This window comes from Nycticebus coucang, chromosome 9, assembly GCF_027406575.1.
Source record: "Nycticebus coucang isolate mNycCou1 chromosome 9, mNycCou1.pri, whole genome shotgun sequence".
Classification (NCBI taxonomy): Eukaryota; Metazoa; Chordata; class Mammalia; order Primates; family Lorisidae; genus Nycticebus; species Nycticebus coucang.
The window spans coordinates 109875981-109902732 of NC_069788.1; the positions used below are offsets into that span (position 1 = coordinate 109875981).

General features: G+C 45.0%; 1 protein-coding gene across 1 annotated transcript; it reads right to left on the reverse strand.

The window, feature by feature from the left end:
• Positions 1-2178: 2178 nt before the first annotated feature.
• On the reverse strand, positions 2179-26608 carry BATF (basic leucine zipper ATF-like transcription factor). Its single transcript, XM_053602420.1, has 3 exons — positions 26309-26608; positions 23762-23866; positions 2179-2697 (listed from the first exon to the last, which is right to left on the reverse strand). Exons 1-3 carry the CDS (start codon positions 26393-26395, stop codon positions 2488-2490), a joined length of 402 nt encoding a protein of 133 aa, XP_053458395.1. The 5' UTR covers positions 26396-26608; the 3' UTR covers positions 2179-2487.
• Between the last annotated feature and the right edge of the window lie 144 nt (positions 26609-26752).

A 26752-nucleotide genomic window follows, 5' to 3' on the forward strand; every position in this document is an offset into this window, starting at 1 on the left:
AAAGATGGGGTTTTGCTGTGTCACCCAGACTGGATCTAGCGGTACAATCATAGCTCACTATAGCTTCCAACTCCTGGGCTCAAGCAGTCCTTCCACCTTACCCTCTCCAGTAGCTGGGATTACAACTATACCACCACACTTGGCTAAGTTTAAAAAATTTTTTTGTGGTTCACGCTTGTAATCCTAGCACTCTGGGAGGTTGAGGCAGGAGGATTGCTTGAAGCCAGTAGTTCAAGACCAGCCTAAGCACCAGTGAGTCCTCATCTATACGAAAAATAGGAAAAATTAGTCATGCAAGGTGGTGCACATTTGTAGTCCTAGCTACACAGGAGCCTGGGCGGGGGTAGTGGGGGGGCTGGCCAGAGGATCACTTGAGCCCAGAATTTTGAGGTTGTGGTGAGCAAGGATGATGCCACTGCACTCTAGCTGGGGAGACTGAGTAAGTCTCTGTTTCAGAAAAATCTTTTTTTGTAGAGACAATGTTGTGCTATGTTACCCAGACTGGTCTTTAACTCTTAGCCTTAAGCCATCCTCCTGCCTTGGCTTCCCAAAGTGCTTGGACTATAAGAGGGAGCCACCATGACCAGCCAAAGTTCTGCACTTTAAGATTAAGGATTCTATTCAATGCATGCAAAATCTGAAGTGACTTCTTTTTTTACTCTGCTCATTAATAGACGGGTGGGCATGAGGTAGACAGAACGTGAGCTACCAAAAATGAGGAAATGAATGAGAGAGGGCCTCCTCCTTATACACCTGGTCCTGTTTGCCATGTTTTGTTGGGAGACCAAAGGTTAAAATGCCAGACTCTGCCCTGGGAGAAGTACCAGCCCTCTAGGCTGTCTCCTCAGGCTCTGAGTTATGGGGCTCAGCCCAGCACCCATACCTGGACATCCATGGGCAACAGCTACGCTGGTGGGTCCCCCAGTGACTGCAGGTGCCCTCAGAGGCCTTCAGGTTGGACTCCTCTCATAAAAGGAAGTCAGACGACCCCGTCAGGATGAAGCTCTTCCCGGCCTCTGTGAGGTTTAATAGTCACCACAGCCCAAGTGACATCACCCCAGAGGCAGGAGAGACGCGTATGGGCAAGACCCAGAGATAAACCCTGGCTTCAGTCCAGCTCAAGCTGCTCACCTAGGGAAACCAGCTTGCTCTTCCCGTGCCTATCACCCTACTTGGGCTGCCACCAGGGACAGTAGGCAGGCACTGTCCCTCTAAAGCACCAAGGGATGAGATGGAGGGTGGCTGCTAAGGGGCTTACTCCGATGCCTGGCACCGTGTTCCCTCTTGCTTGTGTCCTCAGCTGGCTGAGCAGAGGCTGTGCATGGCCCTCTGTGGGTGCAACCACCTTTTTCTCTTGGGCAGTGGTGGGGCAAGCTGTGGTACACAGACCAGCAGGCACTGGGCCGTGGGGTCTCTGAGGAGCAGGGGCAGTCACAGCAGGGGGAGTCACAGCAGGCTGATTTCAGGCTCTGGCAAACCAAAGACACTCCCCTGTTACCCGAGCCACTTGTCGCCCTCAAGGGGCCCAAATGGCTGCTTGTGGAGCCTCCAAGTGACAGGCCAGGCCATGTACTCTTGATCACTGCTTTTGATGAAGTTGGGGCCTACAGCAGAATACCCAGACCCCTCTTGGCAGGAGGTCCCTGTGCACCCAAGCTGTGTGTTGCCCCCTGAGAGAATTAGGAGAGCACTGCCCTCTGCATGAGGAGCTGCCTCAGTGCTGCTGAAATGCCTGGCACGGGGCCTGGTGCACTATGTCGTGGAGACTTGGTTGTTGGCACAGAGCCGCTCGCTGGAGTGCAGCTGTGTGAGTGGAGATCAGAGGATCACCCTGACTCAGCCCTCACCAAGGCCGCCTTCCACTGGGCCTCCTCCCTGACCAAGACCAACTTGCCTGCTATCTAGGAAACACGGGGCACAAGGAATGGAAGGTGGGAGGTCACCATGGGGGGACTTGGGAAGGACAACCACATGGATGCCTGGTGGGGGAGAACTGAAGCTGCTTTGAACAAAGCATCCCAAGTAGAAAAACATACCATAGGAAAGAGGAGTTATTGCCGGGGTCTCCAGAGCTCTTTGAGGGTACTTGAGGCCAAGAATCCAAAGAAGGTCCCAAACTCACAGAATTTTGAATTTCAAGGGACAGTGTGAAAGAGAGAAACCACCTTGCCAGACTGATTTCTGTTAAAATATTTATTTAGAAAAATAGACCTTCCCCACCCCCATTCCCTCTCTTCACCATGGGTTGTGGGCAATCCTGCTTGATCCTCCTCTGAACTGGGCCCCCGACCCAGATGGCGGTCCAGCACCTGCCGACCAGCTGCCACTCTGCTGGGAGGCCCCATACCCATGACAGTCTTAACGCTTGTTCCTTGTCCAGCTCTCTGTCTCTGGGTTTCCATATGGACAGAGGGCTCTGAAGAACTGGGGCCACCCAGCCAGTCTGTGTGCCCCATCCAAGGACTGTGTTTTGCACTTGTCTGAAGCTCAGGGCTGGAAGCGCGGGGAGCTGACGTGAGGCTGGTGAAAGGCGTGGGCACTGTAGACCACCTCTGGGGGCGACGGCGTGCTGGCAGCCAGCACGGAGCACAGGGGCTCATGGCTGCTCAGCACCGAGGTGAAGTACTTCATCTCCTCTGTGAGCTGCTTGATCTCCTTGCGCAGAGCTGCATTCTGTTTCTCCAGGTCTTCGCTCTCCTGTGGGAAGAAGGGGTTGAGATGAGAGATGAATGTCAGGAAGGCGGCAAGCTTGGCAGGGTGGGGAGGGGATGGGAGGGGGCCAGGATAGATTTCACCAGCACAGCCATGGAGAAAGGCATCAGAGACATTGGCTGCATATGTGAATGCCCCCCTTGGCTTCACTTAGGAGAGTCTTTATAGATATTGCATAATCAAAGTCTGCCACAGTGTTCTGTTCTAGCCCACTCTACCCATCTGCAGACAGGTTCTATACACACTCGGAGCCCAGAAACACCTTTTCCCTGTTGCTTGTGAAGAACTATCAAATACATGCTAATCAGGAAAACCCAGGGTAAGGAGGGCTGATGCCTGATCACATTTTTAATTAATCAACAATTACATTCTGGGAAGTAGCATTTACTGAAAAACAGGCCCATCTTGGGCTCCTTCCTTTTGCGTGATTGCACTCCTGAAAGCAAGACGGATCACCAGCAGCTCTGCTGGAGCCACCCGAAAAAATTCTGCCAGAGTTCTCGCTCTTGTCCCATCTGTTCAAACTGGCAAGGTCTGATCTGGAAATATGATCTCAATATGTGCCACCAGTGTTTCCATCAGCACACCAAGGACATTGGTTTCATTAAGTTGGACCAAGTGATCTTCCTTGAATGGAGTATCCAAGGCACTGATTCACTGAAAGAAACCATACTTGCTCTTTGTATAAAAAATAAAGTTTACCTAACAAATGCAATCAGTGTAACCTGGTTTCTTGTACCCTCAATGAATTGCCAACAATAAATAAATAAATAAATGAAATAAATTAAAATAAAAATAAAGTTTTTTTAAAAAATCCCATCTTCAGAAAGCCCTGGAGAATTGCAATCCTGATGTGACTTTTAAGGTTCACATTCCTCGACTCAATCCAAGATCTCTTTTCTCCTGAGCACTGGTGCCCACTGAAGGAAGGCAAATGGCACTGGAGGTGCAAGTAACTTAGGTGCAAAAAGCAAGTAACTTAGGTGCAAAAAGCAACCTAATATGTGAGGCCCAGCTCTTGTATTACTAGTTCTATTTGGTTTGGGTCAACCTCTCCCAAACTTGCCATATCATTAGAATTAATTTGAAGGCTTATTAAAAATATAATTTCAGGCATTTCCTAAAATCTAGAGATTTGCAGTCAGTATAGGTTTAGGAAGGGGCTGGGGGATGAAATCTGTGAGAATCTGAATTTTTAATAAGTGTCCTAGGTCATTCTAATGATCGGGCAAGTTTGAAAACACTAAACATGATATAAAATTGGTTTTAACGATTCAAGCACTTTTTATTATTAGTTAAGTGTCTAGCTCAATGCCTGGCATATAGTATAAACCAGCAGTTCTCAACCTGTGGGTCATGACCCCTTTGGGGATCCAACGACCCTTTCACAGGGGTCGCCTAAATACATTCTGCATATCAGATATTTACATGATGATTCATAACAGTAGCAAAATTATAATTATGAAGTAGCAACACAAATAATTTTATGGTTGGGGGTCACAACATGAGGAACTGTATTAAAGGGTCGTGGCATTAGGAAGGTTCAGAACCACTGGTATAAACTCAAATGTTTGTTGACTGACTGATGGCATCAATTGCTGAAAAGAAGAAACTGATTAAAAAATATGGTGGCGGGGCTGCACCTGTGGCTCAGTGAGTAGGGCGCCGGCCCCATATGCCGAACATGGCGGGTTCAAACCCAGCCCCTGCCAAACTGCAACAAAAAAATAGCCTGGCGTTGTAGCGGGCGCCTGTAGTCCCAGCTACTCGGGAGGCTGAGGCAGGAGAATCGCCTAAGCCCAGGAGTTGGAGGTTGTTGTGATCCGTGTGACGCCACGGCACTCTACCGAGGGCACTAAAGTGAAACTCTGTCTCTACAAAAAAAAAAAAATAATAATAATAAAAAAAATATGGTGGCAAGCAGATGGAAGTTAACTTGACATTTAAAATTTGCCCTACATAATCCATCAGGAGCATCAGCTGTAGGCTCATGAGGGAGCCAGATGGGATCTAACAGTCTCACTGCCAATCATCCTAAACCCACACCCCGGGGGGGTTCTTTTTTAAGGAGCAGAGACTCACACGGCTGTGGTCTAGCCTATCAAGCCAGCTTCAATCGGCTTGTGAAGGACAGATTCAAGCATGCTCAGTCTCAGCCTGGCATTTCCTGTATGTGACTCTGAGCCAGAAAATGTGCCGAGGTCAATACAGAGGGAACCCCCATATCTAAATGAGGTGGGGGGTACCAAGTGGAGTCAGAGCCCGGACTTCTTCTGCAAGATGTGGCCGGCTCATTCATTTTACCAGTTGGTTGTTTTTCCTGGTACATCCCAAAAGGAGGGCATCCCCCCTTTACCGAAAGGTAAGATAAAGTAACACCACGAGACTAGGGGGTGTTGGTAAGACGGGAACTGGGGGCCGGGAGCCCTGGCCCCTTCCTCTGGCCCTTTTCCTCGCCCCCTCTGAGAATTTCCACTGGTGACAACATTTACTGTAAATTCTGGGCTCTGAAGTGCCTGGGCAAACCCCGAGGTAGAAGGGAGGGGCTGGGCCTTCTGACCTTCTCCCCGCCTAGAGGCAGGCCCAACTTTCGGGAAGTGACAGTGGGTCCTTCCTCCCTAGGCAGGCTCTGCTGAGCTCTCTTTGGTTTTCTTAACTGCCTCCACCTCCCCGGCCTGCAAGTCCTAGAGCTCTAGGAGAAGTTTCTAACTGCTGCTTGCTGTGTCTAACCAGAAAACAATCACCTGTGACAAGAAACTCCCCAAGTTGGGAAGCAAAATTGCTTCTGGCTAGGGCCCCCTAGTAACTTGCCCTGCCAGCCCAGGGCCCCTGCAGCCGGCCTGAGGCTTTGAGAGAAAGGGTTTAACTTCCCCTGTAGGAGGAAGTGGCTGATCCGGCCTTGTCCCTGCACACCCCTGCCAGCTGTTACACAGTCCACTCTGGTCCTCCCCAGACAGTGATGCCAACTCACACAGCTGAAGGGACAGCTGCTGAAGGTAGCCATGGGGACAGCTGTTTATCCAGAGGTGCAACAGTCACATCCCCTAACTTCCCCATGGGGGATGGAAACCTAAAACTCAGCAAGGGGGAAGGCAATTTCAGCTTCTACCACACATGTCTGCTGCCACCATGGGGAAGGAGGCTGCATTTGGGCATCCAGGTCACCTGATTTCTACTTTTCAGGTTCATTTAGGTCCACCATGCTCCTCACAATAACCTTCTGAGAAGGATACAGAAGGCCAGGCGCTCCCATTATCCCCACTCTCCAGATGAAGCCAACTAAGACCCTGGGACAGTCTACTCCCATACCCCCAAATGACCACAGGCTGGTGGCAGCTTTGTTACTGGATCTACCTCAAGACGCTTGCTTTCTCAGAAACTCAGAAACTTTGAGGGATTGATCCAAAGACATATAGCCAGACAGGGCCAGAACAGGCTTGGCTCAGCGCCCTATCACACTGAACTGCTTCTCCCAAGAGAGTGGAGACTTGAGCTGGCAGAGGTCTCCAGACAGCACTAAGAAGTCCTCGACTAACCAAGAGAAAACTCAGTCTTGGTTGTGGTGACCCTGTCATACAACACAATATAAGAACCCTGAGTCAGTCACAGTCTTCTAGTTGCAGAGCTGATCACCTGCCTCCTATTCTGAGTTGAGAGGAGTCAGCTACTCTGCAGAGGGCAGACCGGAAACCAGACCTTTCTCCAGAGCCCAGGGCAGGTCCTGAGTATATGACAATGCTGGGCTCTACCGTTGGTAGGTGGGGATGGGAAGCTTGGGTCCTGGTCCTGGCTGGGTGACTTTAGGTTACTCACTTTAGTGAGTTCCACTTGCCTCACTTTAAAATAGGAAGGCTGGACCAAAATAATGATTTTCGACCTTAGTCACACATTGGGATCTCCGGGAAAGCTTGACAATACTGATGTCCGATTTTGAGTTTATAAGTCTGGGGTGCAGCCTGGGCATGGGATGGCTAAGGCTCCCCAGGGGAATCTAACAAACTATTTTTGGGAACTACAAGATTAGAAGATTTCAAAGTCCCCTCTAACTTTTGGATATTTCAGAATCCAAATTGACTACCTGAATATATTAGCAAACTAAAGCCTCTGTTCCCCTCCTGTTGGGAAGAGGTGCATGTGTTGGGAACAGAGAAAGATAAGTGAAAACCAAAAAGAAATTTTTTTTGAGACACAGTCTCACTCTGTTGCCCAGGCTAGAGTGCTGTGGTGTCATCATAGCTCACATCAACCTCAAACTCCTGGGCTCAAGCAATCCTCCTGCCTCAGCCTCCGGAGTAGCTGGGACTACAAGCACCTGACAAAACACCTGCCTAGTTTTTTCTATTTTTAGTTGAGACAGGGTCTCGCTCTTGCTTAGGCTGGTCTCACTTGAACTCTTGAGCTCAAGGCAATGCTCCCACTCAGCCTTCCAGAGTGCTAGACTTACAGGTATAAACCACTGCACCCAGCCAAAAACCAAATTTTTAAAAGAATAGCCTAGCTTGACTTAATAATAACTAACATTTATTGAATACTACCGTGTGCTAATCACTCTCTTAGGTATTTTACGGTTTCATTATATTTAATCTTTCCAATAGCCTTGTGTGGCAGATGACATTATTAGCCGCGTTTTATAGAAGAGGAAGTGCAGAGGTACGAAGAAGTTAAGTAGCTCCTTTCAAGGTCACCCAGCTTGTAAGTTGCAGCACCTGTACTGGAGTCACAGTAGGTACCCTCTGTCCTCTCTTGCCTTTGAAATGGTTTAAACTTTATGATATTTGGTAATTATCCCCTGACAGACCTCGGCACTGTTGGCCTTTTGATTTCATCTTCCCTCTTTTCCCACTTCACGCAAATCCACTGACATTTCACCTTCACCTGTGGAGTCACCTGCTGTTGCCTCTATCAGGAACCACAAGCCTGGGGGTGGCTAAGGATAAGCTTTCTGGGGGTGTGGGAACATTCTGGGAAATCCCCTCCTGGAGGGGCCGAGGAGGGGGTCACTCAGATAGCTCTTGAATGATGGGGAATCCCCAGGCAGTTCTCTGACCCTCAGGGAGCCAGTTGGAACCAAGACCAAGGACAGACCGATGTTTTCTAGCTGGGCTCCGGCCCAAGGCTCTGGCAGGGACTCTCTATGCATTCTGAGCGAGGCTTGGTCTTCCTCCCTGCCAGCCCTAGTTTGGAGTCTTGACCTTCTCCTCACATCTTCTAATCAGTTTCCAGAGAGTGAAAATAGTCGTGTGTTTCCTCCTCAACAGAACATGCAGTCACTTATTGGCAGGGTGACCTTTTAGTTCTCACCCACACTTAAATAAGAGAGTGAGGTTCAAAGCTTATCCCTCAAACGCAGCTGTACACTCACTCTCTGCAGGTCTCCAGCCCTTGATCATCACATGCAGATAGGGGGTGGGGCCCACCATTCAGGGATCCCACTTCCAACTGACCAGCAGGACTCTTCCCAAGCAAGCAGAGGATCTATGTCCACATCTCCCACCATTCCCAGGGAAACTGGCCCCAGGTCCTTCCCCTCACCCTATGGGGCAAGGAGAGGAATTACCAAACCACAGGTCTTAGTGTTGAATCATGTAACAATCTGATTCTGGAGAAATCTTCACTTTCATGCTGAAGTTCTGGAGCCATAAGCACCTTTGTCATTAATAGGTGTTTAGGGACATTAGCCATGGCCTCAAGGCCCTGTCTGCAGGATTAGAAGGCTGTCACCTGTTTCTTGGCTTTCAAGACTACCATTTTATGGGCGGTGCCTGTGGCTCAAAGGGTAGGGCGCCAGCCCCATATGCCGGAGGTTGCAGGTTCAAACCCAGCCCTGGCCAAAAAAAAAAAAGACTACCATTTTAGCTAGGTGTGATGGCTCGTGCCTACAACCCTAGCACTCTGGGAAGCCGAGGCAGGTGGATAGCTTGAGCTCAGGAGTTCAAGCAAGACCAGCCTGAGCAAGAACAAAATCCTGTCTATATAAAAATAGAAAAACTAGCCAGGTGGTGTGGCAGGTGCGTATACTCCCAGCTACGAAGGAGGTTGAGGCAAAATGATTGCCTGAACCCAAGAGACTGAGATTGCTATGAGCTATGATGATGCCACGGCACTTTACCCAGGGCAACAGAGACTCTGTCTTAAAAAAAAAGATTATGATTTCATTGACCTCAAATGTGAGAAACACTATAGGTTGGTTCTCTCAGCATTCATCCCAAACTGTCTCTCCCTGCCTTCCTCTGGAGAGACAGGGAACAGAATTGCTCAAAAACCCAGCTTGCAGTATAGCTAAGGGTAGCCGTGTGACAGAATTCTGACCAATGAGATGCAAGCAGAAGTGTGTGAGTTCTAGGGAGAGGGAGAGGCGGAGCTTAAATGTTACCTCCCTCAACAGAATGACGCCCGGAGCTCAGCAGCCCTCTTGCAGCCTTGAGGACAAAAACTGAGGACTGAGGATGGCTGGGCAGAAAAGAGGAGCTTGGTGCTTCCTTGCTCTTCCTGATCTCGCCACTTCTGAATTTGTTATTTGAGAAAAATAAACCATGATTTATTCACACTTCATGTGATGGCTTGTCTGTAACTTGTAGTTGAATGCAAGCGTGACTGATACTTCAAGTTAGAAAGGTTATCACTAGCTAGCCCAATTTGGAAAAACAACCAGCAAAACAACTAATAAATGCCATCAAAGCAACGGTTTGAACTGTTTGCTTTGTCGTGTTTTAAGCAGTCGTACCACTTCATCTAAGGCAGAAGGTGTGAGTCTCTGGGCACATAACCACACAATTGCCCCAAGCTCACTCCACACATCTCTGCTGTACGTGCCTCATTCTCAACCCTGGCTGAGAAGGCAAGAGATAGGGCATCTATTCAAATCTCATTCACTACAATTTTCTTTTCTTTTCCTTCTTTTTTTTTTTGGAGACAGAGTCTTACTTTGTCACCCTCGGTAGAGTGCCATGGCGTCATAGTTCACAGCAACCTCAAACTTTTGGACTGGAAAGATTCTCTTGCCTCCGCCTCCCAAGTCGTGGGACTAGAGGCCCCCGCCACAACGACCAGCTGTTTTTAGAGATGGGGTCTCGCTCTGCCTCAAGCTGGTCTTGAGCCCGTGATCTCAGGCAGTCCGTCTGCCTCTGCCTCCCAGAGTGCTAGGATTACAGGCGTGAGCCCCTCATCCGGCCACTGTAATTTTATTAAAGGAATTACCCTTTGGATTGTTGAGTTTGGTAAAGGCAGATGCCATTATTGTCTTCTCTATTTCAACCTCAGTGACAAAGACAGTGCCTGACACGTAATAAGTGTTCAATCAAATCATGTTGCCCGACTGCCAGCTTGGAATCTGTAATAATTTACCAAGATCTGAGATGTGCTCATGAAGAAAGAGTCAACTAAATAAATTTGTGATGTCCCTGAGACTGAGAGGGAATGTTTAAACCACCACTGAAATACTATAATAGCTTCTGGTTTTTTTTGTAGAGACAGAGTCTCACTTTACAGCCCTGGGTAAAGTGATGTCACAGGACTCACAGCAACCTCCAGCTCTTGGGCTTCCCTGATTCTCTTGCCTCAGCCTCCCGAGCAGCTGGGACTACAGGCGCCCGCCACAACGCCCGGCTATTTTTTGGTTGCAGTTCAGCCGGGGCGGGGTTTGAACCCGCCACCCTCGGTATATGGGGCTGGTGCCCTACTCACTGAGCCACAGGCGCCACCCATAGCTTCTGTTTTGTAACTCCAGAATAGTTACAGATGAATCTAAGAGATTCGTTTTTTTTTTTTTTTTTTTTTTAAAGGCCCAGGTCAAATTGCTGTTTATTCCCAATTGAAGCTCGAGGTTGGGAGTTTTAAGAACTCTGATGTACATTTCCTAGCTCAGATTGGATCCTCCCCATTCTTACCAAAGGAAGGAGACCTGACCAGTTGTCATGAAAAGCCAAGCCCATGAAATAGTTGTTCTCAAAGATTCCATAATTAACTGGAAAAAAATGCCTCGTTTTCACGTTTGATAACGCATCTGATTGGAAAGGCCAGGCTCTCTACATTAAGCAAAGGAACAAATATAATTCTCCTCCCAGTGCAAAACAAAACAAAATGTAATAGTACTTTGTTCTCTTATCTGCATTCTCATTTAAACTCTCCAACAGCCAGTGAGGTGCCACTGCTCCTTATTTTGCAACAGAATTTAGCTTCAGAGACATTCCCCCAGCCAGGATAGCGATTGGTTTAATTTCCACCCCACTTCCATCCAGTTCCTGCTTCCAGCTGCACTTTCCCAGTTGCCTTTCTAACTGAGCGCCCTCCTCCCTCCCTCACCAACCCGGTCCCCCCAACCCAGCACAGTTCTGACCTTGGACTGACCTCAAGGCTCTGCAGAGAGCCCCTTTCCCCAGATCTTCCCTCTTTGATTCACCTTTGGTTGGAAATGTCTTAGGAAGGCCTTCTCTCCTCCCCAGCCTCCTCACCATCCCTTAGACACTTCAGCATTGCACAATTTCATTTTCTTTGAAGTGCTTGTCACATCCACATCGTATGATTAGCATGTTTGTCTGTTTTCCAGTCTGACTCCAACTGAATGTAAGGTCCATGAAATCAGGGACACAGTCTGTCTTGTCACAGCTATATTCTTGGTGTCTGGAACAAACTGTACTTGGCTAATAAATACTTATTGAGAGGGTGAATCATTTCTGCTGATATTAGCCCTAGTACTGGGAGTATGGCCCCCGCTCTTATAATTTTCTGTCATCCCATTTTCTAAACAATAAGGCATATTCCTGTGCCAGCTGAATAGCTGGAGAATATTTTAGTTATAGGGTTCTCAGTTGTAGGAATTGGTGTTTTGATCCTAAGAATCCAGTCCCCTCTCCGTGGTCCTAAACTTTGTCATGGCTCTTGAGTTTTCATAAGAACTCCAGGTCACCTTCCTGGGTTCCCCTAAGTCTAGAGTGACCAGCTATTTACTGGTCTATCCTGCTTTGCACTTGGCCTGGTATAATATTTACTTATGCTGCCTTTCATCTCAAAAGTGTCCCTGTTTGGAGCATAGATTATAAAGTCTCCTACCACACCTGACCCCCAAATTCTAACTCACTGATATCCTTTCTTTCCTCATACTTGATTTCTTCTGGTGTTTTCTCAACTCTCTATTTGACAATTTTCTTCTGTCCTTTTTTTTTCCAATACAAAAGATAAGTATAATGACATTAAAAATATTCAAAACCAATAAAAACACCCATGATTCTAGTCCCCTGAAGCAACTGTTTCCATTGCCATCTCGTCCTTTTAAATAAACTTGCGTACTTATTTTTACAAGATCTCAGCCACAGTACATACACAATTTGTATTTTGCTTTCTGTTATAACTTTGTCCCATTTACACAGTGGCCATAATATTGTTATTAATGGCTACGTCATCTAATTGATGATCCACGGTTTACTTAAAATTGTGTTCTAATGTTAGACATTTTGGTTGCTATCAAAATCTTGCTATTTTAAATAATGCTAGAATTAACATCTTGTTAATTCCTAGGAGAGAGATTAATGGGGCAAAGGGCACAATCAACCTTCCAGTTCCTGGTAAGCACTGCTATAAACGAGTTGTATAAAGTATATTATGTCACCAGTAGTGAATGTACCTGTCAACTTTACTATGTATTATGACATCACTGGTATGTAGGTGTTATAATTTTAAATAACTTTTTTTTGCCAACTAGATTTATGAACATTTCATTTTAATGTTACAAGTTGTTAATTATTAAGGAGGAAGAACAGCTTTCTATGTGTCTTTCTCTTTAGTGTCAAATTCTCAATTGGGAGTGATTTTATTTTCCAGGGGACATTTGGCAAGTTCTGGAAATATTTTTGGTTGTCACACCTTGGGGGGAGAGTGTTCTGTGTGTATCTAGAGGGTAGATTTTACATTTTACCACACGCAGAACGGTGCCCCACAACAAAGAATTACCAGACTCAAAATGTCAATAGTGCTGAGTGTATTGTTTTCATAATCAGAATAGGAAATTGAGGTATTTTCATTTTGGTAGGAAAATTGTTATGTAAACTTTCTGTTCATCGTCTCTGGCCACTTACCTATTGGTATCTGAATGTTTTTCTTTGATAAGATGTACTTTCTGTGGGATAAATATTAAATCTTCATTTATTTGATTTGATGTAAATATTTTTTCCTCTAATATGTCATTGTCTTTTTAAATTTTGGATTACAAATTTAAATTCTCTTTTAAATACAGGAACATTTCAACGTTGGCTCCTGTCAACCTTGGACTCACTCCTTCTGGTCTTTTGCTGTAGGCTTGTGTTCTGGAGCTGAGGAGTGCCTACTTGTTCAAGAGTTATGGTTAACGGCCTAATTCTTAGCTTCTTTGCAAAAATATTCAAAACCAATTAAAAATACCCATGATTCTAGTCCCCTGATGCAGCTGTTTCCATTGCCATCTCATCCTTTTAAATAAACATGCGTACTTATTTTTACAAAATCTCAGCCACAGTACATACACAATTTGTATTTTGCTTTCTGTTATAACTTTATCCCATTTACACAGTTGCCATAATTATTGTTTTTAATGGCTACATCATCTAATTGATGATCCACAGTTTACTTAAAATTGTGTTCTAATGTTAGACATTTTGATTGCTATTAAAATCTTGCTATTTTAAATAATGCTAGAGTTAACATCTTGTTAATTCCTAGGAGAGAGATTAATGGGGCAAAGGGCACAATCGACCTTCCAGTTTCTGGTAAGCACTGCTGTAAATGAATTGTATAAAGTATATTATGTCACCAGCAGCCTATGTACCTACTGGCCATTGACCACCACCTGTGCAGCAAAGCTTTGTTCAGCAAAGTGGCACAAAACAAAAGCAGATTGGCAGATTTGTGTTCTTGGGTATCTTTGAGAAAGACATGTTTCCTCATTGGTAAAACAGCAGGTTGGCCTAGAAAATCTCTGAGTTCCCTGTTAATTCTGTGATTCTATAATCAAGGTGGTATGACCATAATTATTGTTATTCCCTTTATAAGCCACCATGTGGACTTATAGAGTACAGATATCCCACAATCTGAATGGGCCTTGGTCTTATGTACCCACCTCCCTCTCATAGGAAGCAGAGGACCAGACTGAGTTCAACAGAGGAAACTAAGAAACCCTCTGAGCACTTGGGCAGGAGCTCTTTGGCAAGACTTTCCCCTTCTTCCCAAGAGAAAGAAATTTGGGTGCTGCAAGCATGGCTTCATGAAGACATCTGATGACTGGGCAGCTGTTGATTTGTGACCTGGGACCTGTAATCCTATTTAGATAGGCATTGTTTACAGTGTCAAGACCAGTGATGTTGGCCTCCTTTCCAATATGCCTCCTAAATGTAATCACACTGACACTTAATCATCAGTAAGACAAGAAGTTAGGGGTAGTGGATGGCCCTGACGTGCTTTTCTACCACCGCAAATGAAGATAGTATAAATTATGATCCTAATTTCTTAAATGGCACACATTTATCCTAACAAAAAAACACAGAGAAGTATTAGCAGTAAGGTAGAATACCTAAACTCAATCACTCAGAAATAACCATTATTAGCATTTTGGAGACTATCCTTCAAGATATATTTTTATGCAGGCAACCATGCTCAAAACCCACACATTTTACATTAACGGAATTATACTGGTGCATATTCTTAGTAATTTGCCATTTTCACTCCATGCTATATCCTTCTATGTTGATAAATACAGATCTACATAGTCATCTTAAGTGCCAGCATAAAATCGTACTGTTTAAATGTTATCATAATATGCTTAATCCCCTCTTCTTAGTCACCTGTTCAGTTTTAGAACATTGACAAAGTGTTTACTATTTACAAATAAGGAGGAGTTGTAGTTTCTCATCAAGCTCTTGTAATTGAAATTGTATCAAAGGTTATTCGCATGTAAGATGTTAATACTTAACTGCTACACAGTTGTTTCAAAAAAGGTTTCAATTGATATACTGTATAAGGATGTCTTTACTTTCTTGACCAAGCCTAGTGATGGATTAGGAAAGGTATGAATTTTGGAGAGTGTTGCTTAAGAAACAAAAAAATAAATTCAAGAGGAGATTCAAGGAAGATACACATTAGGGAAGATGAATACATTTACCTGAGGATTTGAAGAAAGAGGCAATGTAACTTTTTCATTTTTTTGAGCCAAAGTCTTACTCTGTTGCCCAGGCTAGAGTGCCATAGCATCAGTTTAGCTCAATCTCCTGGGTTCGAGCGATCCTCCTGCCTCAGCCTCTTGAGTACCTGGGACTATAGGCACCCACTACAACTCCTGGCTAATTTTTCTATTTTTAGTAGAGATAAGGTCTCACTTTTGCTCAGTCTGGTCTTGAACTCCTGAGCTCTGGCAATCTTCCTGCCTCTGCCTTCCAGAGCACTAAGATTACAGGTGTAAACCACAATGCCTGGCCTAGAGAGTATAATTTAATAGGAAAATGGGATCTGAAGTCAGATAGACCTAGTTACAAGCTACATAACCTTAATATAAGGAATTATATAATAAGGTTTTATGCAGATTAAATGGGACACCACAAGTATAGCACTTAACACACAATGGCTAAGACATAGTCATTTCATATGTTTTTTAAAAGTTCATAGCAAGAAAGGCACAAAAAAGTGTCTCTTTTCTACAGGTTGTTCGCTGATTTTCACATTGAACTTTTTAAGGTAGAACTAGCCGTAACATTTCTTTTGTGTTTTATTGACCTATGAATTTTCTATGCCAGAAAACATTATGGTATGGTCTCCCAGAGAGAGAAAAAGACTCCAGGAGTGAAATAGGACCATAAGCAGCCTCTGTCCCAGGCCTCCCTAGAAGACCAAGAACTCTAGTGCTATTGGAAGGAGGCTCAGGAGGCTAAACATCTTTGCTGAGGTTCTGCACTCAATTTTCCTTCAATTATAAATACCTTTTTTTCTCACAGCATTAGCTCTAAGCTTCATTCAATGCATAATTTACACTCATGATTTTTCTGTCGTATAGGACATTAAATACGTACCCTGGAACCTGTAAACTGCTCTTTTTTCTTATACTGGTGTGAGGCTCCCCTAGGAGCCAGCCCCAGGCAAGCATCTGGCTCACCCCATCTAGTACTTAAATCTCCAGCTCCCGGATTTGGCCCTGTTACCCGAAACTTGTGTCCAGCTCCACTCCAGAGGCCAAATCTGACTTGTCACAGCGCAGCTCTGAGCTCACATTTCTGTATGCTCCCTCATTTCTCCTGCTTTTTTTCATGGATAAAGCTTCTTTAATTAGTCTCATTCCTCTTTTCCCGATTACTCAGACTCCCTCTTACTCTAAAACATCAGAGTCACTACAATCAAACAGGGTGGCTACATAAAGGCAACTGATTTGCCATCCCTTACAGAGAGGCTCACCTAGTACTGAGGACCTGAGGATCCCCTAAATCCCAGCTGACTTGGTCTCCCCAAGGACTGAGATATTAACTCACGATGTTCAGGGGATAAAATATCCCCCTGGAAAACTATTCAGTGTTCGACATCAAGATTAGAAAAGAGACCATCCTAATCCATGTGTAGTAATGATCAATGTCGAGAATTTCGATATCTATGATATAAAATATAAAAGCCCATGATTTACAAGGCCCCAAGCTATATAAGAAAGGTAAAAAATGCAAAATGTCTCCCTCCTGCTTAAGACCTTCAGTCCTCCTTTTCAGAAATTAATATCACTAATAATTTTTTGTAATATATTTGAAAAATTTTACATATAACTGTATATGTAAAGGTATATGCAAATTATGCAACCTTTATATGCAAATTAGGTACCACATTCACATCTGTTTCACCGAAGAGCACAGAAACTCGACGATCTTTCAGGATTAGCACATGCAGGTATAACTCATTATTTTAATAGCTCCACAGTATTCTGTTGAACAAACTACAGTTTATTCAATCACTCCCTTGTTGATGGATATTTAGCTTGCTTTCGGTCTTTCCGATAAGAAACAATGTGGCAATGATTATTTTTACATGTACAGAATTGTATAATCCAGGGATATGTTGTGAATAGACTCCTAGATGTCAAATTACTGAATCACAGGGTATGTGCACATACAATCTGGATGGACATGATCACATCGCCTTAGCTAGGGTGGTATGACTCTACTCTTCACAGCCATGTGTGATGGTCCTTGCTTCTTCCTGGCCTTGCCGGCATTGTGCGTTAGCAACATTTTTCAGCTTTGCCCATCTCCCACTTCTTTAAGCGGCATTTTCCTAACTAAGTGAGGTCTGGGATCTTTTCATATATTTAGTTGCCATTTTCTTTCCATGAATTGCCTATTGGTAATCATCGTTAATTTTTCTTCTGGGTTGTTAATCATTTCCTGTTCATAAAAGCTCTCGTAGAATAAGTAAACATGCCTTTTTTGGACATATGTGTTACAGATATTCTCCACCAACACTTCCCCCCCCCCCAGTTTTTCATTTGCCTTTAATTTTGCAGATAGTTATTTTGATCTATACAGGAATTTTCACTTTTTATGTATAAATGTAATGTACCTACGTCAATCTTTTCCATTATGGTTTCAGGGTTTGTATTTATTTGGAAAAAAATTCTTCATTACAAGATAATTTTTTTTTTTTGTAGAGACAGAGTCTCACTTTATGGCCCTTGGTAGAGTGCCGTGGCATCACACAGCTCACAGCAACCTCCAGCTCCTGGGCTTAAGTGATTCTCTTGCCTCAGCCTCCCGAGTAGCTGGGACTACAGGTGCCCGCCACAACGCCCGGCTATTTTTTTGTTGCAGTTTGGCCGGGGCTGGGTTTGAACCCACCACCCTCGGCATATGGGGCCGGCGCCCTACTCACTGAGCCACAGGCGCTGCCCTACAAGATAATTTTTTAAATGCCCATGTGTTTTTTCAACTTTTTTTAGTTTCCTTTTTTGAAAAAAAAAATTTTATACCTACCCTGTGCCTGTGTGTTGCATAGGAGATGAAAGAACCAGCTTTCCTTTTATTTATTTATTTTTCTTTTCTAACTGACTAGCCAGTTGTCTCAACTCTATTTATTGCATAATTCAGCTTTTTCTCATTGGTTTAAAATGCCATCCTGATCATTTTGTACTTGTACTTGTGTCTTAGGAATTGACATGTGTATTTGGGTCTTAAAATTTGAATTTTTTCTTGGGTCCGTTTCTGTTTTCTGTCCTGTTCAATGTTCTACATTTTTCATGTTTTTTTTTTTTCTCTCTTTTTTCTCTGTTTCAGATTAATGTGAGGGTACAATTAGGTTACAATGTTTGCATTTGTTAGGTAGGATTCCCAGTGTAGTTGTGCCCCTGACCCAGGAGGTATGCCAAATACCCTTACTTTGGGCCCATTAGGTGGGAGAACACAAATCCCCTCCCTCCTTTTTCCATGTTTTTTGAGTTCTATCTTTGTAGTTCACTTTAATATCTTGGTCAGCTAATCTTCTTTCATTACCTTCCTTCTTTAGAATTTCCCTGACAATTTGCACAAGATTCTTTTTCACTGAAAACTTAGAATAGCTAATCTAGTTCACTCCCAAATCCTAGAAAACTCTATTTGGGTTTTTATTGGGATCACATTATATTAATTCAAGGAAAATTGCTATCTTTGTGTAAGGTATATTTTTCCAATTATTTGAATCTTTTAAATTTGTTTAAGACAATTTTTTTTTTTTTGAGACAGAGTCTTACTTTGTCACCTTTGGTAGAGTGCTGTGGTGTCACAGCTCACAGCAACCTCAAACTCTTGGGCTTAAGCAATTCTCTTGCCTCAGCCTCCCGAGTAGCTGGGACTACAGGTGCCCACTACAATGCCTGGCTATTTTTTTGAGATGGGGTCTTGCTCTTGCTTAGGCTGGTCTGATCTCAAACCTATGAACTCAGGTAATCCACACATCTCAGCCTCCCAAGTGCTGGATTACAGGTGTGAGCCACCCTGCCTGGCCTTTTTTTTTTTTTTTTGAGACAGAGTCTTACTTATTAACCCTCGGTAGAGTGCTGTGGTGTCACAGATCACAGCAACCTCCGAATCCTTGGGCTTAGGCTATTCTCTTGCCTCAGCCTCCCGAGTAGCTGGGATTACAGGTGCCTGCCATGACACCCGGCTATTTTTTTGTTGCAATTTGGCCAGGGTTGGGTTTGAACCCACCACCCTCGATATATGGGGCCAGCGCTTTACCCACTGAGCCATAGGCCCCGCCCTGTTTAGGACAATTATAAGATTTTTTTTTTAAGTAGGCCCTTCATACTTTTTGTTGAATTTATTCCTTCCATTTGTTGTTGATAATGTTATTATTATTACTTTTTTGTTTTCTTGAGACAGAGTCTCACTTTGTTGCCCTTGGTAGAGTGTCATGGTGTCACAGCTAATAGCAACCTCAAACTATGGGACTTAATGATCCTCTTCCCTCAGCCTCCCAAGTAGCTGGGACTGAGGTGCCTGCCATAATACCCAGCTATTTTTCGAGACCAGGTCTCGCTCTGGCTCAGGCTGGACTCGCTTGAACTCCTAAGTTCAAGCAACTCAGCCACCTCAGCCTCCCACAATGCTAGGATTACAGCCACCACACCCGGCCTTACGTTGCTGATATTATAAATGGGATCTCTCCTTCCACAACATTTTCTAATTGGATTTTGATTACATATAGCAAAGTTATTACTTTGTGTATTACTTTTGGCAGCTGACTGCATTCTTTTATTCTTTCTAATAGTTTTTCAGCCAATTAGCTTGGATCCTCTCATCAGCTACCGGTATCTTTTAGAAACTAACTGGTCAAGTTATGTCTTTCTCACTTTTAATCAGTGCTTGCACAATACCTAATGGACCCTACAATTGCCTGCCGGAGAAAACAAACTACGTGTGATAGGTGCTTGTGTGACATGCTCAACTAAAAAGAGAATTACACAAAATCTAGTTTCTGTTTGTTGATGTCACAGTTATGAAAAGAATCATCTGATCCATTTTATGTCAGGGGTGGGATATTAGAACACAATCATGAAAAGAGGCTCTTTTCCTTACTCTGTTATTTTAAAAGCCATCAAAGCATAGTGTCTTGATGTAAGCCATTGATAGGATAGACAATAAAAATGTTAAATAGTGAGCATCCCACACTCTTGCAGGAGAAATAAGATAACTGTTTTGGTATTTTAAGGTAGATAATACTGACAGAAGTTGAAACCAAGAAACAGTATATTACCCCAGTATGTAAGAGGCTAAAACCCTACCATGAGTGTCGTCCTAATTTGGTACTGTACTTTCTGTATCCACCTCCTAACCCCAGGTTGTAAGGTCTTGGTAGATGAGTGCTATGACAATGGGGGCCAGAGAATGTTTCAGGAACCTCTGCATCTGGAGCACAGCATGGAGAGGAGGCAAGGAAAAACTAAGCACTGAACCGCAGACACAAGGGTAAACCAGCTGGTTTTCTACCTGACTCACAAGCAGATTTAAGAGGATAGTGGACGGAGAAGATTGGTGGTTGTCATCTGGGAGAAAACAAAGATTTCAAACAACTCCCCAACCCTCTGTTTGATGGTGGCAGATTGACACGCAGCTGCCAAAGAATGTACTGACAACACCTGCAGACCTGCCGTGCCCACATGGATGGGACCTGCTGACTGGGCCAAAAGGAAAGATGAACACTGTGGTGCTCAAAAGAACGGAGGCAGGAGGAGTTGGGGAAGGTGGGAATGTTGTAGAGATGGAGGCTGGGGAGTGGGTTGGGACATATTGACTACATTACAGGGGGCTCCAGGGACCCCCAAGCTCCAGAGATGATCCCACGTTGGTCATGACTAGTGTCATCAGAGGGGTGAAACCTTTGGGTTCTGACTTTTGTCTTACAGAGAGAGACTTCTGTGTCAGAGTCGAAACCTTGCTCCAGTGAAAGGACACTATATCACCCTCACTGATAAATCCTCAAGGGCATTGGACAAAGACAAATGGGTTGAATTTACAGAGAGACAGGGTGCAGCTTAAGGTAGGGAAGAGTCTTCTGTTTGTTCAGAGGGAGGGAGCTCTCCGTCCTTGGAAGGGATTAGGCGTACGTTGGGATCGTTTGCTGGGGGTGTCGTAGAGGAGTCTCAGGCATCAAATGTGTGTCTGAACCTTTTAGGGTTTATGAAATTTTTCAGCCTTGAGATTCTGTGATTAAATACATGTGTATCTGCATGTGTACAATCTTCATGGTTATTTATCTTGCTTCTTATAATAATGCTTACTCTTACTATACTTAACTTTTTTGTTTTTTTTGAAACAGAGTCTTACTTTGTCACCCTTGGTAGAGTGCCATAGCATCACAGCTCACAGCAACCTCAAACTCTTGGGCTCAAGCGATTTTCTTGCCTCAGCCTCCCACGTAGCTGAGACTACAGGCGCCCTCCCACCACAACACCTGGCTATTTTTTGTTTGTTTGTTTGTTTTAGTTGACATTGTTGTTTAGCAGGCCCACGGCTGGATTCAAGCCCACCAGCCTAGGTGTATGTGGCCAGCCCTGTAACCATTGTGCTACGGGGGCCAAGCCAATATACTTAACATCTTTTGTTAACCATATTTAACAATTATTGTTAACATTTAACAATAAATCCAAACATTTATTGTATGCGAGGCACTGTGTTGAGCTCTTTACACACACTGTCTCTGTGAGGTATTTAGTGTCAATTTCTATTTTCTAGATGCGGCCTAAGGAAGGCTAAGAACATCTCTGAGGTCAGTTACACAGATGGTAAGTGGTAGTGCTGGGAATCAAACTCTCTCCTTCTGACTGCTGGGCTGCTGAGCCTACTTAAACTTTCCACTTCAAAAAAACCCTATTACGAACTTATAAAGCTTACAGTAGTTTGCCAATCTGAGGACATTGTCTACTTGTATAAAAGGAAATTTTTTTTCTTTTGAATTTTTACTCATTTGTCTTTTGCTTTAAAGAATATTGAATCAGAATCAGATTCTGATAGAGACAAAGTGAGGAAGATTTCAAGTTTAAAATAGTAAACCAGAGTGTTGTGAGCCCCTGAGGTTCTGTGAAATCACAGAGAACATACAAGGAGTAGGGCCACCCACAACTGAACATGAGACTGTCGGTCACCGTTGGTACAGACTTGCTGTTCATTTATTCTTTTGTTAAATTGAATAAGTATTTACGGATTTAAAACCGTGTCACCACACAACAGAGGATATGCTGAATACATTTCAAATAAAAAACAGGCATCCAATCAGAGGTGTTCGTGCAGCTTGCTGTTTCCTTATAAAGCTAAAAGAAGCACCTTCTTATTCCTCCCTAAAACGATGTTTTACGTATTCTTTTTTTTCTTTTTTGAGACAACGTCTCACTCTATAGCCTGGGTAGAGTGCTGTGGCATCATCATAGCTCACAGCAATCTCAAATTCTTGGGCTCAGGCGACCCTCTTGCCTCAGTAGCTGGGACTATGAGCACCTGGCTGTACACCACAACACCCGGTTAGTTTTTCTATTTTTAGTAGAGATGGGGTCTCACTCTTGCTCAGGCTGATCTTGTACTCCTGAGTTCAAGAGATCCTCTTGCCTCTGTCTCCCAGAATATTAGGATTATAGGCGTGAGCCACCACACCCAGCCCTACCTATTCTGGATAATGTTAAAACAGCTATTAACTGGCTGGTTCCCATACTAATTGTCCAAATAAATGCAAGCTTATTCATTTTGGATACCAATCGCACTTTTTCCATTGGAAGGAATTACTGGGATATTAGAAGTTTGGGAATGTTTCAGGAAGAAGGACAGGATTATCTCAAGGCCACATATGGCCCTCTAAATCCCCATATAAGTCCTCTCAACCGAATTCAAACTTCACAGAACAAATCCCTTCATTAAAAGTATTGGTTCCGGCTCGGCGCCTGTAGCTCAAGCGGCTAGGGCGCCAGCCACATACACCAGAGCTGGCCAGTTTGAATTCAGCCCAGGCCTGCCAAACAACAATGACAACTGCAACCAAAAAATAGCCAGGCGTTGTGGTGGGCGCCTGTAGTCCCAGCTACATGGAAGGCTAAGGCAAGAGAACTGCTTAAGGCCCGGAGTTGGAAGTTGCTGTGAGCTGTGATGCTACAGCACTCTACCCAGGGCGACAGCTTGAGGCTCTGTCTCAAAAAAAAAAAAAAAAAAATTGGATTCAGTCAAAAGGTCACAATCAAGGATCCAGAAGGCCACAATTGGCCCCAAGGCCACAGGTTTCCCCACCTTTGGTTGCTAAAAGAAGGGGTGAGGGGATGGAAGAGGAAGGAACCAGTGAAGTGAAGTTTGAACAAGAAGTAAATTAAGGGCAGAGTCAAGAGGGATAAGATGGTAAGGCATGAGATGAGTGATTCAGTGCTCTGTGAAACCACAGCCATCCCCTAGAAACACTACAACTCTGAAGCCAGGGTCAAGGCTTTCTGTACAAAAATTTGGGAATAGAGGCAATTCACCCAGGATGGTGACCATCCCACATACGTGCACTTGAAATGGCATCTTTTACAGACCCCTTGGGATATCATTAGAGACAGAAATTTCAAAATAAAACCTTAACGATGCTTAGAAAAGAGGACTGAGATTCAGCACCCTGTGGACCTCCTTGTCCCTAAAGCAGCAAGATTTGTCCCCTAGCTGCCTGCCTGAGGGATGTTATCCTTGCACCGCAAGATAATGGACTCTCCCAAAGCACTTAAGGCCTTCTAAATTGCCCCCAGAGATGGTCCTGCTTGTAAAAGACAGAGCTGTCTCCAGCTGCCCTGCCCCTGGGCAGGTGGTTCTGCCTTCCGCTCAGCCTCTGGGCTTTCTGTACTCAGCCCGTTTAGCCCTTGAGCCCTCCCCGGGGTAGAAAGGCTTATTTCTCTGTTTAGCCTTCTGGCCCGTTCCCTGCAACAGAGCCTTCTTAATGCACTCATGAGAGAGCCTCTTTACCCCACCTCACCCCACATCCCCATGCGGCCAGAATCAAAGCTGTGGTCTGAGGGTCCCCGGATACTGGGGAACAAAGAGTCAGGCTCAAGAGGATGGAGAAAGAGCTGAGCACTCACCAAGTGCAGGGTATCGGCTTTCTGTGTCTGCCTCTGCCGGCTCTTCTGGGCGGCAATGCGATTTTTCTCTCTTCTCTGAACTTTTCTCACGTCATCGGATGAGTCCTGGGAAGCAGAGACGACCAGAGTTAGGCCCGTGTGCTTCTCCCTTCTGAGTAGAAGTGGGCTCTCATGGTGCCCATGTCCATCTATCCATCCTTCCCTGTCATCTCTTCATTCACCCACCCAAAAGCCCTCAGCCAAAGGAGAGCTGCATCCTCAGGTCTCTATGACTTTTTTGACCAAAATCTACAGGAAAAAGGCAAGGGATTTTTAGGCATCGATAGGGCCACATTCAGCAAAAGTGGTTAAGGTGATGAGGTGTGTTTATCACCTCTCCTCCTCAGGGTTGCTCCACCCTTACCCTCTCACTTTTTGGCCTAGAATCTTCTTGCTATTCTTTTAGCTGTTTGCTTTTTCTCAAAACCTTATTGAGCACCTGCTATGTGCCAACTTCTGCGCAACTTCTCTTTCAGTGGTACTCTTGTTTAATTCCCTAATGCCATGAAGCTGTTATCATGGTTCAATTTTAGATGTGAGGAAACTGAGGCTGTAAGAGCCCCAAGGCTCATGGTCATCTGGGAGTGTTGCATTATCTGTGCCAAGTGTTCTGTGCCTTTCCAAGATCCCCCCCACTAGCCACATGGCTGCTTTGTACCCAATGTGGTCTTCTGCTGCGTCCTGAGCTGAGGGCCCTTCCCAGACCTGCCTCCTGTTTCCCTTCACTTGCTTCATTGTGCTCGGCCCCCTTGAATGGCCCCAAGCACAACACCTAGTAAAAACTAAATGCCAAGAAGAACGATGTTAATGGCGAAGGTAGCCTGGAGTTGGTGGGTAGTGGATGCGTTCATGGAGTGTTCTCTGATTTCACCCCATAGATGGACACGTCCTTTGCTTGAACAGAGGTTAACTCCAGCACTGCCTCAGATGCTGCCAAATAAGCTTAGTATCTGAGTGAAACCCTTCTGCAACTCCTGCCTGGTCCCGCTCACGTCCCCCTCAGGCGAGACGGGCACAGATCCTAGGGCAAGGCTCACCAAGCATATGTCTCACCAATGTGTCTAGTACTTCCAGGACATTGCAGAAGGAAGGCATTGGGTTAGATAGGAAGGAAGTGTTTGTCCTCTAAGGGGGATGGGGCACCAGGTTACCATGGAAGCCATGAGTAATTTCCTTCCTAAGAAGAGCACAAACTTCAGGCATTCAGAGCCACCCTGATACCATCTTGAGCAGAGGACCGCATGGTCTGCCCTCTAGAGGTCTCTCTCCATTCCAACTGCTTCCAACCTGCTGCTCTGTTAGATGCTTATGACAGATGCTATTTTAGAGGCTTACATTTTTGCTTTGGCTGCAGCATTTTGAAAGACCTCCTAGATATTTGCACTAAGGAAAGAATGCAGTTTTTAAGCCATATAGGTGGAGAAGATTTTAATCTGCTGATGCATGTTGGATGAGCAAGAATAGGACTCCCTATAGCAAAAGATATGAAAAGTGTGGTGAAGAGAAAGCCCCAGAAGCAGAGGTAGTCAGGGGGCTCCTTTTCTTTCTTTCTTTCTTTTTTTAAGTCTCTCTCACTCTCTCTCTGCCCCTGATGCCCAGGTAATTTTTCTGTTTTCAATAGAGATGGGAGTCTCACTCCTTCTCAGGCTGATCTTGAACTCCTGAGTTCAAGTGATCCTTCCCTCTCTGCCTCCCAGAGTGGTAGGATTGCAGGCGTGAGCCACTGCATCTGGCCATCAATTTTTGACAACCCTGAAGCTAAAAATTTTTGACTTGGAAGTCGAAGTCTGGACTCCAAATGCCTCCAGAATTCCTACCTCAATCTCTCTGGTTTCCCTGAGCTGAGAGAAACTATTAGCATGTGTCTCCGAGAAGTTTCCAGAGCCACCTCCTCATTTATTTCCTTCCTCCTGTCCAGAAGCCACAGGGAAAAGAGGTATTGGCCGCAACTCTAGCATTCTTGCTTGCTGGCTGTGCTAGTGACAGAGGCAGTGCCCCCACAGATGGACCCTCTGTGCCAGCGAGGTGCTCCTCTTCCCTCCTAACTTGCCTTTTTTCTTTTTAATCTTTCCTTGACCCCCTTTTACTGGCTCTGCCCTGAGAAACCACACATCTAGGATTGGGTGTGCACAAACCACCAGTCCCCTGAAACCCCTCCTCTCAGGTTGCCTTGGAGAGCAGGAGACCCTTTCCTCTGAGTTCTTTGATGTTCATTCTCTTTGCTTCTTAGAAAGCTTCATGGGGTGGTAATCCTGGTGAGGCAGAGGCAATGGGCACCATCAGCAGGGGGGACAGGAAACGGGGCTCTGGCAGAATGGGTGGAAGGATGAGGGTCTCCACCAAAATGCACAGCTTCACTGCAAATGACACGTCTTAAGCCTAATAACGTGCTCGGGCCACAAGCCACTTCCTCGCTCCTCAGCTTTCTGAGCAGGACGAGGAAGCCTGCCACTCTTCCTGCCCCCCAGAAGATTCAGAAGGTAGGAGAGAGAGAAAGGAGGACTCTACCTGTTTGCCAGGAGGGGGAGAGCGGCTGAAGCTGGAGTCGCTGCTGTCGGAGCTGTGAGGCATGGCTGAAATCTTCTGGGCTCTCATACACAGTCCCAGGCACCTCTGGGCTGTCTTTGTCACTAGCTGGTCTCCCTTCCTGGCTGCTCCTGGGCCACCAGCCCACCACCCTCCACAGCTGCTTCCTCTGCCTGCCCTGTGGCCACCTCCTCTGACCCCTGCGTCCTCCTTCTCACTCTGGGGTGCAGGGGGACTGCTCCCCACAGGGACATGTCGCGCTCTCTGGGGCTTGCGCGCTCTCTCTCTTTTGTGGTTTCTGGTAACTCACACTGGAAGTCACATGGGCGGAAACTTCAACAAGTTAGAAGTTAGTTTGAGAGAAAATACATATCTGGGAAAAGACCTACAGAATGATGTGAAAGAATAAAAAAATACACAAAACCC